The sequence below is a fragment of the Sus scrofa genome, chromosome Y (genome assembly GCF_054392235.1).
Source record: "Sus scrofa isolate SSC_HxYL_T2T_F1_AM1 chromosome Y, Sscrofa_HxYL_maternal_Yorkshire_Landrace_v2.0, whole genome shotgun sequence".
NCBI classification, from domain to species: domain Eukaryota; kingdom Metazoa; phylum Chordata; class Mammalia; order Artiodactyla; family Suidae; genus Sus; species Sus scrofa.
Window position 1 is genome coordinate 2382347 of NC_139402.1, and position 19484 is coordinate 2401830.

General features: G+C 60.0%; 1 protein-coding gene across 1 annotated transcript in view; it reads left to right on the forward strand.

Moving 5' to 3' along the window:
• The window catches only part of LOC102161330 (uncharacterized), a 37040-nt gene extending 17880 nt beyond the window's left edge, over positions 1-19160 (forward strand). Inside the window, 12 exon segments of the mRNA XM_085009125.1 lie at positions 2619-2846; positions 2985-3148; positions 9546-9667; positions 11302-11425; positions 12370-12499; positions 12652-12839; positions 14566-14684; positions 15681-15707; positions 16602-16716; positions 17672-17777; positions 18694-18775; positions 18971-19160. Of these exon segments, the coding sequence (XP_084865251.1) occupies positions 2619-2846; positions 2985-3148; positions 9546-9667; positions 11302-11425; positions 12370-12499; positions 12652-12839; positions 14566-14684; positions 15681-15707; positions 16602-16716; positions 17672-17777; positions 18694-18775; positions 18971-19045 (1480 nt within the window). The 3' untranslated portion in view covers positions 19046-19160.
• The last annotated feature ends 324 nt before the right edge of the window (positions 19161-19484 follow it).

Below are 19484 nucleotides of genomic sequence, written 5' to 3' on the forward strand. Positions count from 1 at the left end.
TCCACTGGCCGATCCCGGCTCTCGGCCGTGACCACCGTTCCTGTGCGTGGCGGAGCTGAAGGCCGCCTGGGAGGGGTGCTCAGCAGCCGTGCTTGCGCGCAGTGACCCAGCTCCCCAGGGAACTGAGCCTCCGAGTCCCGTGGGGGCGTCCCCCGGCTCCACGGACCCCTCCCTATGTGCCTGGGAGCCCGCTTCCCAGAGAGAGCTGCCCGTTGGGGTCCTGATGGGCCCAGGGCCTCGTGCGGCCCCCCGCCGACTGACTGTGAGGGGGACTGAGAGTTTCCAGGGTGGGCGAAGCTCTGCCGGCCCCGCCCGCCTGGTTGCACCAGCTGGGTCTCCAGGGGCTTTGGCCGGGGCCGGGTGCTGGGTCGGGGGCTGCTTTTCTGGTCTCTCTGGGACCAGCTGGGCCGGGCCCGGGCCCCACCCTTCCCATTCCTATTTCTCTGTTTCTGTTCCTCCTTGTCCCTTTCCCGGCTCTCCTGGGGTGATGACCCGGGCTGTGTGATGGACTCAGCCTGAGGGAGGAGACAGGCGATGGGGAAACTTAGGACAGGCAGGTGGAGACGGAGCCGGCTCCCCAGGGTGATGGCAGAGCCTGCGGGATCCTGCAGACGGGGGGGCCCAGGTGACTCACCTGCCTGGGGGCCTCGCTCCCCTGTGCTGGGCGGTGCCCCCATCCTCAGCCCTGTCTGCTCCCCTCACTGTGTCCAGAGACCCCCAGACACGAAACCTCAAGTCCTGTCCCTGGTTAGAGGGACTCTGACGGGGCTGGGCGGCAGCCTTCCTAAAACAGACGGGTCACAGCTGGGTCCTTGCGGGTCCTCCCTGACCTGTGGCTACCCACCCAGGGCTCCCATGGGCAAGGGTCCTGGGGTTTGTGCTGCACTGCTGGGGTCCTTCTGGGCTGGGTCTCCCCACAGAGAGTTAGGGCACCACTTTCTCGGGTCTGCAGAGCCTGAAGGCTCTGTGATGCTCTCCCTTTGTCTCTTCACTGTTTTATGAGGATTTGGGGCATGTGGGGCAGGGAGAGAGGAAAGACAGAGCTGGAGGGAGGGAGGAGAGAAGGGAAAGAAGGAAGGAAGGAAGGAAGGAAGGAAGGAAGAAAGAAAGAAAGAAAGAAAGGAAGAAAGAAAGAAAGGAAGAAAGAAAGAAATAAAGGAAGAAAGAAAGAAAGAAAGAACGAACAGAAGGAAGGAAGGAAGAGAGATGGAAGGAAGGAAGAGAGAGATGGAAGGACGGATGAACCAGAAGCCCCTGCCATCTGATGCTGGGACCCTGTGCAGGCTGTCGTCTACACCGTGCGTGTCCATCCAACTCCCTTGTTCCAGCCACACCCCCCTTATCAGAGTCCTGAGCTGTGGGAGAGTGGGCGCGTGTTGTAACAGGGGGGCGACCTCTGAGGTCACTTCGGCCTCCTTATCTCTCAACAGCCCCACTTCTGCAGAAACTGCCTGCTTCCTCCGTCCCCTGTCCCCCACCGTCCCCTGTCCCCCCGCCCTGGTCCTTCACTGGCCGGCCTCTGCCCGGCCTGCCCTCCGCCTCCCAGCCTCTCACCTGCTGTCTGTGCCCCCGTGGGCTTCCCCTCCCCCGAAACTCAGGCATCAGAGGCCACCTGCAAACGGCTCCCCCACAGCATCGGGGGCGTGCTGCCCAGGAGAGGGGTCGGCTGGAGGTGACCCCATGGGCGAAGTCCACTCTGGACGGACCGTTAGTCCTCAGCTTTGTCACCTGTTTCCCCCCCATCTGCTTGGAAGCCCCCCCTGTCATCCTGCTTCCAACTCAGACCCAGAGGGACCAGGAGACAAGAGGCGTCCACCAACTGGTCATTGCCCATCATGCATTTCGGAATCACCCCAATTCTTAGCAAGATGCTCATCACTCCTGATGAGGGAAGGGGGGTCTGGTCCTTCCTTTGGGGGACACAGCTTTCGTCTCCCAGTGGGCGGGTCAGCCACCAAGACACATGCTCCGTGGCAGGTGGGTGATCCTAACAAAAGACCCCAAACTGGTGACTTAAAACCACGAGAGGTCACCCTGCCCCATCCTGGGGACCAGACGTCCCAGGGCCATGCTCCCTCCAGAGGCTCCAGGGGAGGGTCCTTCCTGCCTCCTCCAGCACCTGGGGGCTCCGGGCGTCGTGGGCTGGTGGCCGCCTCCCTCAAGTGTCTGTCTCCCTCCTCCCATGGCTTCACCTATTCCTGAGGACAGCAGTCCTGTGGGACCTGGGGACCAGCCTGTGCCAGCAGGACTCTGCCGTATCTGAATCCCTCACACCAGCGCCAACCCCGTTTCTAAAGAAACTCAGATTGTGCGATGCAGGGGAAGGTGCAGGGGACGCAGGCTGGGGGGGAGGACAGACCTGAAAGCTCGGAGGAGACGCCAGGGCCCCCCCACCACCACAAGGCGAGGCTGTGGGTCGGGCGGATGGGCGGTGGGGCTGGCATCTGGCAGAGGCAGGAAGGGAATGGCCTGCAGGACAGGGGTGGCGCTGTCAGGCAACAGCTGAGCAGGACACCTGCCAGCCTCTTGGTGGGTGTTGGGCTGGGGGATGGACGGGACGGAGTGAGCCCTGGGTGGGCAGTACCTCGGGGACACGGAGCGACCTCGCCTTCCCCAAGGGGGTCTTCTGGACGCATGCATGGAGGAGTCCCGGCCATTCGCGTCGCCGGCTCTAACCCAGGAGGCGGCTCCAGGAAACAGCCCCAGCCAGGCTGGAGGCCGATTAGGACTGTAACAAAGAGGAAGCCACACACAGAAGTGAGAACAGGACAAGGATACTTCGGGAGAAAGAGCGTTTCTTCTGCGGGAGCACGTGTGCGGCGGACACCAGATGCCGGTTCTGGGGGGTGGGGGCAGAGGGGGGTCCCTGACCAGGTCACAGGCCACATCCCCCATCCTCATTGGGCCTGAGTTTTAGGGGTGGGGCTGCCCTGGAGGCTATAAAAATCTTGCAGGGGGAAAAGCACGCCTCTTTCTCTTTCCAGAGGCTGCCTGCATTTCAGCCGTGAAAATAAGACCGTGAGGAGCCAAGGATACCCCTGCCCCTGGCCCCTCGTGAGAAGCCAGGGGTCCCCCCCAGCCCCTAAGGCCCCAGAACCCACGCCAAGAGGGGGCTGCCTCTCCCCCTGGACTTCGCCCTGCTTCCCAGGTAAGTACCAGGTGGGAGGGGGGTCGCTGGGGAAAGACACACAGCTTCCCGCGAACCCAAGGGCCCCCGGGGGCAGGGGGACACCCCGGATGTGCACACGCCTCGTGGCATCTGAGATGCGTCGTCCAGGGCAACACACAGCAGACTCAGAGGCTTGATGCACAAGGACGATGCTGCGTTTCTCGCTGACAGGACAGTGGTGTCACCTGTCCTGGGGGGACCTTCTCGGTGAGGGGCCGGCCCACACCTGCGTCACAAGCTGGGTCCAACGTGTTGGCCAGATGAGTGAGCTGGACAGTCTGGCTGCCCAGGGCGAGAGCCGGCCCCAAACTGCGGCTCTCGCATCCCGGGCTCTGGGCTGGAAGTGTCCAGAACGCATGGCCGCTATCCAGCCCTGGCCCCCTGAGCCCGGCCAGCTCGTCCGAAGGAGGAGAGACCCTTGTGTCTGGGCTTGGCGACGACGCCTCCCGGAGGCCTCCTCTGGTGGGTGATTGATGTCGGGTCTCGGCCCCCCTACCTAGCCGAGGAAGGAGCATCTCAGGTCAAGTGTGTGCACGAGCTGTCATCAGTGGGGGCCCTGCCAGCCCTGCAGAGCCGGGGTTGGGTCTCCTGATGGGGGGCTGGGAACGCCCTGAACAAGGTGGGACGGGGCAGGTTTGGGGCTGCCCTGCTGGGGCCTGGGACCCTGGGGAGGGGGCAACCCCAAGGCAGGCCAGGGTCCCAGGCTCTGCTGTGGGGTCTCTGCTTCTGTGGCTGCCCTGAGCTGGCACCCAGGTGTCAGGGGTGTTGGCAGGAGGTGGCTCAGGTGGGGGAGGAAGTGGGGGGCCAACCAGGGGCCACCGTCACGGGGGTGGGCTGGGGGGTGCAGGAGGTGGGCCCTCGGGGGAGGGTCCAGGAGACCCGACCTGCGAGCTGCGGAGGGGGCTGCATGAGGACCTCGGGCAAAACCCTGAGGGGGCGTCGAGACCGCACGGGGCTGAGTTACGGCAACTCGGTCCAAGCAACAGGCTCAGGCTGCACTGATTTACACTTTTAATGGAACTTCCTGCCACTGTTTTGTGATCCCGGGTTTCCTGTTACTCTGCGTGGCACACGCTTTCCGGGTTCCAGACGGGGCTGGAGCCAGGAGCGCCCTCAAACCCCAGGGCGGGGGCGCTTTAGAGAGAGGCTCACACACACACACACACACACACACACACACTCACGGAGGCCCGCAGTCTCACATGCACACAAACACATGTGTGCACACATGCAGTACACAAAAGCGCACACAGACAAGCACACACAACTAACATGCACACACATGTGTACACAGCACACACAGACATACACACTGTGATGTGTGCTCAGACGTGCACACATAGGCAGACACACAGATGCACACAGTCACACAGACACACAGACATGACCACACACAAGCTCACACGGGCAGGCACGCCCACTCCACCCATCATATGTCACACAGATACACACGCACACATAGGCATGCCCGGCGCACACGGGCACACACGCACATAGTGTGTGCTCACTCAGACACACATATGCAGACACGTGGAGACAGGTGGTGCATGAAGCTGCATGCACAACACACACGTGCGTGCAAGCACACACAGGCACACAGACCCGTACACACGTGTGCACACGCAGTCTTCCAGGGGGTCCCTTCCTCCTGGAAGCAGCACGACCTCCCCGGGGGCTTTGGCGCCCCCCCCCCGCAGCCACCCCCCCACAGTTGCTGTCTCTCTCCTCCAGCGCGGCCCTCGCTCCAGTGGGACCTGCGTGGCCATGGCTTTCCTCTGGCTGGCGGTGTTGCTGATGCCTGTCTCCTGCCTTCTGTCAGTGCACCAGGGTAGGACAAGCCCAAGGGAAAACGGTGTGTGCTCTGCGGGGCCCTCGGGCTGGGCTGGTTTTCCGTTGCGCCGCTGACGCCAAGGCCCGCGGAGCTTCGTAGCTCACACAGACACGTTTCATGGACTCGGGGCTCATCTTGCAAAACAGGGGCCTCGCCGCCGGGCGGTGACTCTGGACACGGTGCAGATGCTCCATCCAGAGATGGTCAGGTTTCTGGGATGCTGGGCGGCATCGCTCATCCGGGACTTAGGCTCGCCTCCTCCTGGGCGGGGAGGAGGCCACGGCAGGACCAGGGCGAGGGTTGCATGTGCCGCAGTCCTCACCCACGGGACCTGCACACAGCCCTTTCCTAAGCTGAGCTCCTGGGGTCCTTGTCCACGATGAGGTTCTTAGAAAGGGGGGATGGTGGACAGAGAGAGTTGGGGTGACGCAGCCCCCAAGGCAAGGAGCGCCCCCAGAAGCTGGAGAGGTCCTCCGACTGAGCCTCCACGCAGGACCCACCCTCAGCATCCTGGCCTCCAAGACGGCGAGGGAGAAGCACGGATGTAATCAGAGAGGCCGTGGCCACCACGCCTTTGAGAGGCAGACCAGCCGAGCAGGGTGTGTTTGGGGCAATTCCATCCTGCTTTCCTCATTTCCTAGTGAGGACTCTTTTAGGGGGGCAACTAGGGTCTCCTTGGTCTCTGGGAGGCTCCCCAATATTCAATCATGGTGGTGATGGATAAGAAATGAGTCAGGAAATGGCGATGTGAGTTCCCACTGTGGCTCGGCAGGTTAAGAACCCACCTAGTGTGCATGGACGTGCAGGTTCAATCCCTGGCCTGGCTCAGTGGGTTAAGGAGCTGTGAGCTGTCGTGTAGATCAAAGACACGGCTCGGATCCCATGGTGCTGTGGCTGTGGTGTAGACCTGCAGGTGCAGCTCTGATTCAGCCCCTAGCCCGGGAACCTCCATATGCTGCAGGTGTGGCCCTAAAGAGACAACAAATATACAAAACAAAAAAAACCCAAATGGTGCTAAAATTCAGTGGTAACTTTCCATGACAACAAGAACAGACACGGGTGCAAAGTCCCGAGCTGGCCGTGCCCACCTCTGACCATCGGTGTCCGGCGGCCCTTGGGTGACAGGTGCAGCTGGGAGAGATACTCTGGATGGGGGGCAGGAAGACAGCAGGGACCCCCAGGGGGAGCCCACATCCTCAGCTCCGGGAAAGAGACTGGATGTTGCTCGGGCGCCCGGCACCCTGGGGTGAGAGACCAGGCTTCTAATGAACGGGGTGAAAGGAGAAGGGGGCCCCGCAGAGGTGTGGGCTGCCTCCGGGCAGGTCTGCACACAAGCCCCCACCAACAGGGGTCCCTGGCTGACAGGTGGACCCTGGTCAGGGCCCAAGGGGGTCGTGTTCACCTCGGGCTCGGGTGCGGTCCCCAGAACTGGTTGACGTGGGCCAGGCTTCAGCCAGCAGGACCACAGCCAGTCCATCCCCCGACCAGAGAGGCTCGGAGATTGCAGCCGGCAGGGTGTTGTTGGCTGTGGTCACGGCCGAAACATTTCATAACCCTGAGAAGTTCATTCGTGCATTTCCTCAAATAGTACTGGAATTCAGATGGTGCCTCTGTGTGTGTGTGCCTGTGCGTGTGTGTGTGCTGCGGGGCCCACTAGCGGCTGCTGGCTGACTCAGCTCAGGCTGCTTAATTAACATACAATAGTCTGGGTGTCTCAAGAGGGGTCTCAAGTGACAGGTATTTATTTATCACAGTCCTGGAGACCAGTGTCTGAGGTCAAGGGGTCCTAGGGACTCCAGGGGAGGGTCCTTCCTGCCTCTTCCAGCTTCTGGGGACTCCAGGCGGCTCTGGGCTGGTGGCCGCCTCCCTCCTTCTCTGCCTCCGTCTTCCCGTGGCTTCTCCTCTGCGACTGGGTCTCCTCTTCTGTCTCTTAGGAGGACACTGTCCTTGGAGGGAGGGCCACCTGATACAGGAGGACATTGTCACTGACCTCTCCCTTCATCACACCTGCCAGGCCCCCCTTTGCAGATAAGGTCCCGCTCTGAGGTCCCGGGGTCAGCACTCCAGCATCCCCGGGTGGAGGACAGGGCGCAGTTTCTCACGAGTGGCTCTGCTCCAGCATAGACTGGAGGGACTGGGATCCTAGCATCATGGCTCCAGCATCCCCGTGGAGGCGCTGGGAGAAGCGTCCCAGGGGAGCGCTGAAGCATCGGAACAGAGAAGGACCACATGTGCTCTCTTCATTTTCTTGAGCAGAACTCAGCCACAGGGCTCTGCCCGGTGCCCGCGAGGGGCGGGGGACATCGGGGGTGTTGGGCGGGGAGGGGGCAGGCTCCAGGTCTCAGGCGCCCACCCCCGCATCCTGCCTTTGTCTGCCCGTCTTGTCCTGGGGCCAAGGGTTCTGCCTCCTCTGTGGTCAGTTCAGCCCCATGGGTGATTTAGGACCAGTGACCAGAGACAGGAAGTGAGGCTTTTTTCTTCTAGGAACCAGTCTGCTCTGACATTCTAGCAGCCCCTTGCAAGCCCCTAAAACAGTAACTTTGGTCAAATTGTGTAAGACGTGGGTATGGGACACGGTGAAACAGAAGCATTAAAACCAGACACTTGTAGTTCCCGTCATGGTGCAGCGGAAACGAATCTGACTGGGAACCATGAGGTTGCGGGTTCGATCCCTGGCCTCGCTCGCTCCGTGGGTTAAGGATCCGGCGTTGCCATGAGCTGTGGTGTAGGTCACAGATGCGGCTCGGATCCTGCATGGCTATGGCTGTGGTGTAGGCGGGTGGCTACAGCTCCAATTAGACCCCTAGCCCGGGAACTTTCATATGCCGCAGGTGTAGCCCTAAAAAGCAAAACAAAACAAATAACAAACAAAAAAAACCAGACACTTTGCCTTGTTCAAGTCAGACAAAGGAATGTTAGTCTCTCACCACTGAGTCTGAATTACTGCAAAGTGATTTTTCTCACTTTATCAGGGTAAAGACATTTTCTTCCATTCCTAGTTTGCTAAGGTTTTTTCATCCCAAAGGAGTGTTAAATGTTGTCAAAATATTTTCCTGCTTCTCTGGAGATGATGTGTTTTCTGTTAAAAAGGGTGAGTTATACCAAAGGTTAAAACAAACTTACGGGGAGTTCCCGTTGTGTCTCGGGGGGTTAAGAACCTGACATGGTGTCTGTGAGGAGGTGGGTTTGATCGCCGGCCTTGCTCAGTGCATTCAGGGTCCAGGGTGGCCTCGAGCTGTGGCGTAGGTCACCGAAGTAGTTCTGATCAGACGTTCCTGCACCCTGATATGTCTTGTGGTCACAGCCGGCACATGCCTGCCTCTCTGTGTCTAGTCATTTTTATCCGGGGCTGGACATTGTCCAGGAGGGGTGGGGGAGGGTCTGCCTCGGTTGTCTTCCCATTTTTTTTGGTCTTTCAGTGTTTTTAGGGCTGCACCCATGGCATATGGAGGTTCCCAGGCTAGGGGTCCAATTGGAGCTGTAGCCTCAAGCCTACGCCACAGCCACAGTAACGTGGGATCTGAACCGTGTCTGCGACCTACACCCCAGCTCACGGCAATGACAGATCCTTAACCCACTGAGCGAGGCCAGGGATCGAACCCGCTTCCTCGTGGATGCTAGTCGGGTTTGCTAACCGCTGAGTCCGACGGGAACTCCTCGATTGACTTCTTTAAAGATGGAGAGTTTTGTTCTGCATATCAGTCCTTCGTTGTTGGGTCAACTTGTGTGGAAGCTTGTTTCAGGGAGAGTCACCTTTATTTAGTGTTTTTTGTTGTTTTTTTTTTCCTCTCTGACAACAAAGGCATGACCCCTCTGGGGTGTTTCGTAGCTGCTCTGTGGGTTCAGCAAGAAATCTCTGCCTTGTCTCATTGGAACATGAATGTCTTTCACCCCAAATCAACTCTCGGCATCGTGCGTCTTGCGTCTCCCAAGTACTTTCTTCCCACTAGCTTTCAAGAGTCGTGCGCTGCCTCTTTTTGCGTGTTGAGAAATAGTTGATTTCGGAGTTCCCTGGTGGCTCAGCAGGTTGAGGATGTGAACGTTCCCGGGCTGGAGACTGAATCCATGTCCCGGGAGTGACCCGAGCCCCAGCAGTGACAATGCTGGATCCTTAACCTGCTGAGCTGCCAGGGAACACCTGTGTTTACACTGTATCTATTTATCTATATTGTCCTATAAAAATATATGGTTTGGTGCCACTTACACAGCATCCCCAAATCTCAGTCTGTGAAAGAGGCGTTGCTCAACTATCTCAGCCCGAATTTGTTCTCAGTGAAAACACAGACTGTGAACTACAAGGTCAGGAAAGGTAGCCCCACGTCCTCATCCACGGGGGTGGCAGGAATCCTGTGCTTTTCTGACGTCTTTCCCCCCATCGTCGGGAGGGTGGGTTGGCAGGGCCCTAAGGAGCTCGTGACGCTTGGCGTCTTCCAGCTTCTGGCAGCTCCCGAGACCTGGACTCCCTGTAACTCAGCAGGAGGAAGGGGGTCCCCCTGGGGATGCTGGCTGCATCGCCTGCATCCTATAAGCCTATAAACGTTGCAGATCCAGACGCACCGATTAGGAACTTAAGGATAGAGCCGGAAAGTGGACGGCTGAGCTGGGACCTCCACGGAAATGTCTCCGAAATTACGTGTTACATCAATTCGAAACGTGAAAAGCGAAAGGTGTGCCACGCTCCCTGTCCTTGGCCCCAGGAGTCGCCACCTCGCCCCGGGGCCCTGAGAGCCAGCCGGGCCCAAAGTCCGCTTTCCTCTCGGGTGTCACAGGAGGGACACAGGTTCTCCTGGGGGCTCAGCAGTGGGATGCGGGGTCACGGCTGGGCACCGAGGCTCAGGGTGCCTGGTCCCTGAGCATCTGGGGTGGTCCCCACTGGAGGGGTGGGTGTGGAGATGGGCTGAGATGCTGCAGGTGGAGATCTGAGCCCAGCTGAACATGAGAGGTCGGGAGCCACTGCACCCCCGCCCCGCCGACAGCACCCCCGGCCCCCCCACCACGTCCCCCAGCCCCACAGCTCCCTCCTGGGTCAGAGGGTTCAGGGAGCCTGAGGATCGAGGTGGGTCTCCTGGGCAGGTGTCGGTGAGAATGCCAACCCCTGGAAATGTCTCAGGAAGGAAAGAACATTTGTCAATTCCTCGAGAACACACCGGGTCCTCTCACCTCAATATTATTATTATTTTTATTATTATTATTATTATTATTATTATTAGAGTGGATGTACAGGGTTGTGCCAATGTCTGCTGAACAGCGCAGTGACCCGGTCAGACAGAGATACACATTCTTTTTCTCATATGCGCTTCCATCGCGGTCTGTCCCTAGAGGCCGGACAGAGTTCCCTGTGCTGCGCAGCAGGACCTCATGGCGTCTCCATTCTCAAGTCAGAGTTTGCATCTACGAACCCCACACGCCCCGTCCATCCCTCTCCCTCCCTCCCTCTCCTCCCTGGCACCCCCCAGTCTGTTCTCCTCATCTGTGAGTCTGTTTCTGGTGGGTTTTGTCAATTTAATTTTTTAATCAACGTGATAGCTGCACAGGGATTAAAGAGAGAAATGGTTGTACAAGGTTTGTGTTGACAAAATAGCAGCCCCCCCCCGCCCCCAGCCTCAGAAACGCCACTTCCCTTCCTCTTTAGCCCAATTCTGTTGTTCTCTTCCCCTCTGTCTCTATGACACAGAGTCCCGATGAACTCCGTTTGGCGAAAAATTGTGGGTTTTCCTCCTAAGCAGCAGGAGGCTTGACCTTTTCTTTCCTACTCCCAACTCACCGCCCCAGTATTTCTCACGCTCGGTTCTTTCTCTCTCTCTGTCTCTGGGTCTCTGTCTCTGTTTCTCTCAGTCTCTGTGTCTCTGTCTCTCTCAGGCTCTGGGTCTCTGTCTGTCTCTGTCTCTCTGTCTCTGTCCCCCTCAGGCTCTGGGTTTCTGTCACTGGGTCTCTGTCTCTGGGTCTCTGTCTCTCTCAGTCTCTGTGTCTCTGTCTGTCTCTGTCTCTCTGTCTCTGTCCCCCTCAGGCTCTGGGTCTCTGTCTCTGTTTCTCTCAGTCTCTGTGTCTCTGTCTCTCTCAGTCTCTGTGTCTCTGTCTGTCTCTGTCTCTCTGTCTCTGTCCCCCTCAGGCTCTGGGTCTCTGTCTCTGGGTCTCTGTCTCTCTCCTCCCTCCCTCTCCCCGCCCCCACCTCTACGGATGCGGCGACTTGGATGTGAGACTTTGAGAATGGGTCCTACACTGCGTTCTTTTTACCCTGGACACTCTCTCGTCTACATTTCTGGTTCTCCCCTCGTGGTGATGAAACAACCCTCTCTCTCAGGCACAGAACAACAGGTACTGCGCCGTTCAGCCCATCCCATGCTCAGTGACCAACTACACGGTCTCCGTGAACCAAGGGCCGCCGTTGTCCACGTTCTCCACGTGGATCCTGTATCCTGAGCCAGGTGACCGGGGAACGCTCTCGGGGGGCGTGGGGGGGGGGCGTTTGCACGTGATCCTTCCTTCGTGTTCTTGTTTTAAAGGGCTGCACCTGCGGCACATGGAGGTTCCCAGGCTAGGGGTCAAAACAGAGCTGTAGCTGCCCGCCTACACCGCAGCTCACACCTTAACCCACTGAGTGAGGCCAGGGATGGAACCTGTGTCCTCATGAATGCTAGTCAGACTCATGTCTGCTGAGCCACGATGGAAACTCCATGTTATTTCTTAAAAATATGATTCTGGGGAGTTCCTGTTGTTGCTCAGCAGATTGAGAACTCAGCCACGAGGCTGCAGCTCAGATTCAGCCCCTCGCCTGGGAACTTCTGCGTGCCGCAGGTTTGGCCCTACAAAAAAAAAAAAAAAACTTCTGTGTATATATGATTCTGATGGGAAGAGACCTCAGCTGCACAGAATCAAAACTACCTGTGAGAAAGGCAGTTCCAGAAAGACCACTGGGGGTTTCTTAGCCCAAACCACCTCTGGGGGAGGGGTGGGGGCAGGAGGGGGTGGAGGAGGGTATTAAGGCCAGGTCGGGGTCCTTTATCTTTTTTGGGGGAGCCGCACCCCTGGCATATGGAGGGTCCCAGGCTAGGGGTCGAATCGGAGCTGCAGCTGCCGGCCTACACCACAGCCACAGCCACACGGGATCCTTCGCCCGCTGAGCGGGACCAGGGATCAAACCTGCAGCCTCACGCAGACTAGTCGGAATCGTTTCCAGCGAGCCACTCTGAGGTCTGATATCTTGAGCAGCGTAGGTGTGTCCACACCGCGCTGAAGGTGCCCAGGGCTTACAGGGCGACGGTACCGCTGCTGGAGCCGGAGGCGACCCTCCGTCGTCTACGAGGGCCTCGGGATCAGAGCTTTCCTCTAGAACCGGACCCCCCTTCCCCCCTCTTCTTGACAAACCCAGAAGGGAACCCCAAGGCGGCGGCAAACCTGACCTGCTGGATTCACGATGTGCACTTCCTGACGTGCAGGTGGGCGCCGGGCCGTGCGGCGCCCCCGGACGTGCGCTACCGTCTCTACCTGGAGAATCCACTGTGGGTGCAGCCGCGGGCGCGCAGGGCTCCCCGGGGCGCTGGGCGCGGGGCGCGCAGGGCTGCGCGGGGCAGGGGGCGCAGGGGGCGCGGGGGCGCGCAGGGCTCCCCTTGGCGCGGGCGCTGGGCCGCGGTGACCGCTCCGCCCGCCACAGGTCCCATCAGATGTGGGAGTGTGTCCACGACGAAGCTGACCCTCGGGGGACACACTTCCAGTGTCGCTTCGACATCTCCGCCTTGTCTGACAAACTGGGCCGCTTAGCCCGTTTCCTGGTCAACGGCAGCACCAGCAGCGGCTCCAGAATCCCCTGCTCTGAACTTACGAGCCAACTGTCCCCGATGGGTAAGAATCGACGGCCGCGGCTTTAAAAGTCTCCTGTCCGGGTGGGCGCTGCTGTGAGGAATACTGGGGGTGCCGGGGGCGGGGCGGCAACTGGCTCCTTTCCCACAGTCCTGGAGGCCAGGAGGCTCAGAGTTCCCAGGGGCACTGTAGTCCCTGGCAGGGCTCCACTCCTGTTTTGTTTTATTTTGTTTTGTTTTGCCTTTTTAGGGCCACACCCGCAGCCCATGGATGTTCCCAGGCTAGGGGTCGAATCTGGGCTGCAGCTGCCGGCCCACCCCACAGCCACAGCAACGCGGGATCTGAGCGTTCTCTGCAACCTGCACCGCAGCTCAAGGCAACACCAGATCTGTACCCCACGGATGGAGGCCAGGGATCGTGGCCTCGAATGGGAGTATCCCAGTACTTATCCTGCTGAGCCACGACGGGAACCCCTGGCTTCCTCTTCTTAGAAGGACCCTAATCTCATCACCCCGTTTCCACCTTCACGGCCTCATTAACCCTGGGCACCTCCCAAAGGCCACCCCGTGATGAGCCCAGGCTTCCTGCCAGGGATCCAGGAGAGGCTCGGCAGACAGATGGGTTCCGGGCGGCGGAGGCGGACCCTGCAAGGGTAGATTCAGACATGGTCCCGCAAGGAGCTGATGGAGATGAAACAGCCCGGGGAGGGCATCGGGCCAGCCCACTGAGAGAGGGCCCAGGAGGAGCCAGGTCCCACAGGAGCGGGGGTCTGGAGCAGATGAGAACAAAGCAGGGGGTGTGTCCCCATCAGAGTCCCCCGCTGGGACACAGGCTGCCGGGTGACCCTTGAGGAGTGGCGTTGGCCGGCCAAAGTGCTGGGGGAGAGACTGGCCCTGGGCAGGGCAGGGGACCATCAGCCTGCCCTGGCGGGGGGGGGCAGGAGGAAGGGACCTTGCAGCAGGACCAGGCTTTGTCCCTCTGCCCGCAACCCTGGAGACCTGAAGTCAGAGGGGATAGAACGGGGCTGCCATGGGGTGTGTGCCTAGAAAGCTGCCAAGGGCAGGGTCTCGGGGTGGGCGAGGGTCTTCCCCAGCCTGCGTCTGACAGCTGGTCCTCAGGCGAGTGGGCACTAACCATCCCAACATGTGCTCGTCGCTTGTATCTGTCTTTTAAGTCTATATATTTGCTTTTTAGGGCTGCACCTGCGGCCTATGGAAGTTCCCAAAGGGGTCCAATCGGAGCTGCTGCTGCAGGTCTACACCACAGCCACAGCCATGCTGGATCCCATGACCCACTGAGCAAGGCCAGGGATGGAACATGTGTATTCATGGATACTAGTCGGGTTCATAACCCACTGAGCCGCCAGAGGAACTCTCATGTCTCTCGATATTTTTGCCCATTTTTAACCTTTAAACGACATTCTCCTCTCTCCCCCCACTGAGTCTGAAGGAGGTCTACTGTATTTTTTTTCTTTAAATTTATCTTTTTCTTTTTTGGCCGCCCCCTGGCATATGGCGCTCCCGGCCCAGGGATCAGATGCCAGCCACAGCTGCAACCTACAGGCTGCAATGGCAGCAAGGCCGGACCCTTTAACCTGCTGTGCCGGGCTAGGGGTCGAATCTAGGTCCTGGCACTGCAGGGACGGCCCGTCCTGCTGCGCCACAGTGGGAACTCCGAGGCCTATTGTAAAAGTATCTCCAGGAACAACAAAAAAATTTTTTTGGATGTGTTTCACTCCTAAATTTTTTTTTTTTTTTTTCTGCCCTAGAGATACTCACCGCCCCCAACATCACAAACAGTTGGTGTAACCAAAGCTATGCTATCATGCGGTGGACAGTGCAAAGTAACTTTAACTTTCATTTCAAGTATGAAGTTCAGATACAGAAGGTAACCCGCCCCCCCCACCCCCAGCCGTGGGCATTGCTGGCGTGTACATACCCCGGGGACGCTGGGATTTTCGGGTCCAAGAAAAGGGGAGTCGGACAACGAAGGAACTCTGGCCAAACAAAAGTGTCTGGTGGGGAGTTCCCCTCATGGCTCATAGGGTTAAGAGCCCAACTAGTATCCATGAGGACGCGGGTTCAATCCCTGGCCCCGCTCAGTGGGTGAAGGCTCCTACACGTCCGTGAGCTGGGGTGTAGGTCATAGACACGGCTCGGATCCCACATTGCTGTGGCTGTGGTGTAGACCTGCAGCTACAGCTCTGACTCGACTGCTAGACTGGGAACTTCCCTATGCTGCAGGTGCAACCCTAAAAAAATAAATAAATAAAAAATCTGGCAGATTGAAAGACGCCTCGGACATTGGCGAGGAGGTCAGAACATGGGGGGAGATGGCTGCATGTTTCCAGCATGGCTGGGGGCAGAGGGGGTGCTTCTGAATTAATACCCAAAAGACAATCAGCCCCATAGAAAAAGCCGAAGGGTTTCATGTTTTCACTTTACGGCATGTGGAAGTTTCTGGGCCAGGGATTGCGTCCAAGCCACAGCTGTGGCAATGCTGGATCCTTTAACCCACTGCACTGGTTGGGGGAACCCACACCTCCGCAGTGACCCCCTGCAGTCAGATTCTTTTAATTTGTTTTCCTTTTTACAACCCTCCCTGGGGCATGTGGAAGTTCCTGGTACAGGGGCCGAGTCAAAGTTGCATCTGTAACCTGCACCAAAGCTCACGGCAATGCTGGATCCTTAACCCACTGAGCGAGGCCAGGGATAGAGCCTGCGACCTCATGGATACTAGTCAAGTTCTTAATCTGCTGAGCCACAGCAGGCGCCCCGAAGGGCTGGCAGTTTTCTTCTCAGTTGTTCTGTACACTTGAAGCTGCTCTGACAAATAAGGGCCTTTCTTAGGGACCAGGCACCCACGTCTGCTCTTTCCTTCCAGGGCGAGGACCAGGCCTACAGTCAGGAGGTAGGCGCCCCCTGCCCTCCCAGGAATGGGCCCTTTTCTTTCTCTCACTGTCTGTGACTCTGCGAGGAAGCTCCCAGACCGCAGAGCAGACACCGCTGCCTGCCTGGTGCTGCCCACGGGTCCACCCCCACCGCCCCGAGCCCCTCCGGACTCAGTGGGCGCATCGCCACACTGTCACGCACCCCGAAGCTGCATCTAAGCAGCCAGGGTGGCGGCCTCCACACAGGTGGTCCCGCTTCATAGACACCCCGAAATCGCCAGCCACCGACCACCCCCGTCTTTGTCACTCCCCGCCGCTGCCTCCCTCTCCTCCAGCTTCCCGTGGCTTCTGCTCTGTGTCTGGGTCTCCTCTGGTGTCTCTTTGGAGGACACTGTCCTTGGAGGGAGGGCCCCCCTCATCCAGGAGGACCTCCTCTCAGGCCCTTTACGTCTATCTGGATAATCAGACTGGAGGGTTAAAACCACAGGCTTAAAACCCTCCCCCACCCTGGGGACCAGACCTCTGAGGTCAAGGGGTCCCAGGGCCGCGCTCCCTCCAGACACTCCAGAGGAGGGTCCCTCCTGCCTCTTCCAGCTTCTGGGGGCTCCAGGCGGCCCTGGGCGGGTGGCTGCAATTGTCCCGTATCCACACAGCATCTCTCTGTCTGTGTGTTTCTATCTTGTCTGTTTTTATAAGGACTTCAGTTATACCGACAGGTCCACGGTGCCCCCCACCCCGGCCCCCGTAAACAACTACATCTGCTTCGAGCCTATTTCCCAACAAAGTCACCGTCGGAGAGGCAGAGGGTTAGGACTCTGCACACGAATCTGGGGGGGACTCGCAGCGCACCCGTGGCCCCGTTCCCCCCTCGGGCCCAGAATGGACTCTCCCTTCCACTTCCTCCTGAACTGCAGGTGGAGAGAAACTCCTTGTGGCTGTACAATCCTGGAACCTACACGGTAAAAATAAGAGCCAAGGACGCCAGTTTCAATCTCCCCTGGGGCGACTGGAGCGCCCCCCAGCGCTTCGGTGAGTGCCACCCTTCCCGGGGCTTCTCTGTGGCTGGGTCTCCTCTGGTGTCTCTTAGGAGGACACCGTCCTTGGATGCAGGGCCCCCCTCATCCAGGAGGACCTCCTCTCAGAGCCTGTCCTTGAAACTGGATAATCAGACAAGGGGGTTAAAATCCTGGGGACCAGATGTCTGAGATCAAGGGGTCCCAGGGCCCCGCTCCCTCCAGAGGCTCCCGGGAGGGTCCTTTCTGCCTCTTCCAGCCTCTGGGGGCTCCAGGCGGCTCTGGGCTGGTGGCCGCCTCCCTCCTGCCTCCGCGGGACCCTGGGTGGCAGGAAGATGGCTGTTGCCAACGCTCTCAGTCACAAGATCAGCCTTTTCATGAAGCTTTTAATTTATTTTTTAAAATCAAAGTGCATGTGAAAAGTCCACAATGACCCCAGGTCAAATTCAAGGACTGGGGCAGCTGCGCAGCCAGGGCTTAGCCGGGGAGGGAGCCCGGCTGCGGTTCCAGGCAGAACAGACTGCTGATGGTCAACCTCTCCCGCCAGTGTGGCATCAGGCAGAGAGACCGGGTGGCTGGCTCTGCCGGTCAAGGATCCCCTGTGTCACTGCTGTCGCGTGGGTTGGCGCCCCGCCCAGTTACTTCTGCATGCGGAGAGCTGGCCCCAAACGAACAAAACCAGACCAAACCGGGAGTCCAACACACTGGCCAGAGCGCAGCGCTTGTCAGTGGGCCGCTCCCAGCCCTCGCCTCCCAGGCTCCATCGGTGGTGCTGCGGGTGGCGGCGGTTGGGATTCTAGACTTGTGGGAGGGGTTCCCGCGGGGCGCGGACCCGCGCGCTGGTGGGTGCTATTCCCAGGTGGACGGACCCGCCCCAGTGGCCCTGCACCTCCTCCCCGAGCCCCGGGGAGGGGCTGTCCCTGGAGCCCCCAGGACCGGCCCCGACGGGTCCCCTCCGCCCCTCTTCGCAGTGTGTGACGGAGAGAAGGGCACGGTCTTGCCGGCCTGGCTGACCTCTTTGCTGATCGCGCTGGGGATGCTGCTGGCTCTGGGGCTTGTGCTCCTGTTATGCAGAAGGTGAGCGCCCGCCCCCGGTTTGCTGAGTCGTTTTCTGGAGCGCGATTCGCAGGCCACGCTCCCCCCGCCCCCGACCCCGTGCGCCCGCGTCTTGGCTGTGGGGTGCGCGTGCGCTGGTCGCAGGTCGCGGGCCACCGCCTCCCGTCGCCCCGACGCTCTTTTCCCGACCCGACGCTGGTTTCTGCCACCTGGTCCTCGCCGACTGCAGAACCCAAGGAGCCGGGTCCCCGATGCAGCATCTTGGGGGCCCTCCCCGCACTCCCAGCACACGTGGGGAAGGGGGGCTTGAAGCCAGGCTGTCCTGTTGGTCCCTATTTGCTCCCGCCCCTGTGCCCCGACGCCCCCCTCTGCCTCCAACAACCTCAGGACGAGGCTCTGGGTTCCCTCTCCCACCCCGGGGGGCAGCAGTGCCCTCATGGGCTTTCCCACCTGCCTGGCAAGCCCTGTGGCTGGGGTCCCTCCCGAAGGCCGGCGCGCTCTGCCCAGTCGGTGGGCCCCGCCCAGCCCCCAGCCCCACCTCAAGTCTGTCCATCCCATCCCGCACCCCCGACCCGGCTCTGCGGCTCCTCTCTCCTGGCTTCACCCTCACCCCTCCCAGCCGCTCGGTTGAAGGGTGGATAGGCCGCTGCCCCGGAGGGGACCACCGGCTCGGTGTGGAAGCTGTGCGGAGGCCAAGGTTGCCACAGGGATGGGATGGCGGCCGCCTGCTTCTTTACGGGGTCTCGGGCGGTGGGGCAGCCGACCGAGGAGATGCAGTTCCGCCCGCCCCGGACTCGGACTTCTCCTTCCTCCACGTCTCCGGGGGAGGCGGGCAAGAGACCCCTCCCAGCGAGGTCGGGTCTGTCCCTCGTGGCCTCGCTGCCGCCCCCTAGCGGCCGGCGGGGGCGGGTTTCAGAGCAGGTGACTCTTCTCCCAGGTTCTCAGTGAGGCAGAAGCTGCTCCCGCCCATCCCTCACCTGAAAGACCCCATCAGTGACAACCTGCAGAACGAAAGGATGGTATGTGGCCGCCCCTCCCCGCCAGCGGGTGGGCCCGGGGCCACGTGCCCACAGCCCCGCCTGGGGTCCGGGTGACGAGTCGGGCAGGGGAGGGGCCGGTCACCCCGAGGTGCTCCCCGGGGCGGGACCCCCCCATTGGTTCAGCCCTGGCCACAGACCCTGTGGCTCTGTCACCCCGACCCCCTTACCCCACAGATGGCGTGGGACCCCGAGCAGGAGAGCCGGGAGGAGTGTCCCGTGGCCGAGGTGCAGGTTTTGGGGGAAACATGAAGTTGGTGCGCGGGACTCGCTCTCGGCTGGTCGCCCTTGGACGTGGACGTTGGAGGCGGGGGCAGGGGTGGGGAAGCGCGGTGCAGTGTAGGTGCTGCTGCTGCCTCGCGCAAGGGGACTCTGTGTTGCGCTCATTTCTCCAATAAAGGGCCTGAATTTTCACCCTGTCACTGGCCCTCGGAGGCGGGGACCCGCCGCCGGGACCCACTTTCCGCCTCCTGGACTTAGCGGCGTTCGGGACCCGGCTAGAAAGTCCACTGGGTTTGCTGGGTCCTGAGCCCTGCCTGCCTGGTTCCTCCGCTGGATCGTGCTTCCCTCTCTGTAAGGCTGCGTGAGAAGGAGCGGCTACACGTCCCCTTCCAGCTACAGGAGTAAAACCCGGCAGCCTCCTCGGGAGGCACAGGAAACCGGCACACTGACACTCCTGCAGAAAGCCCAG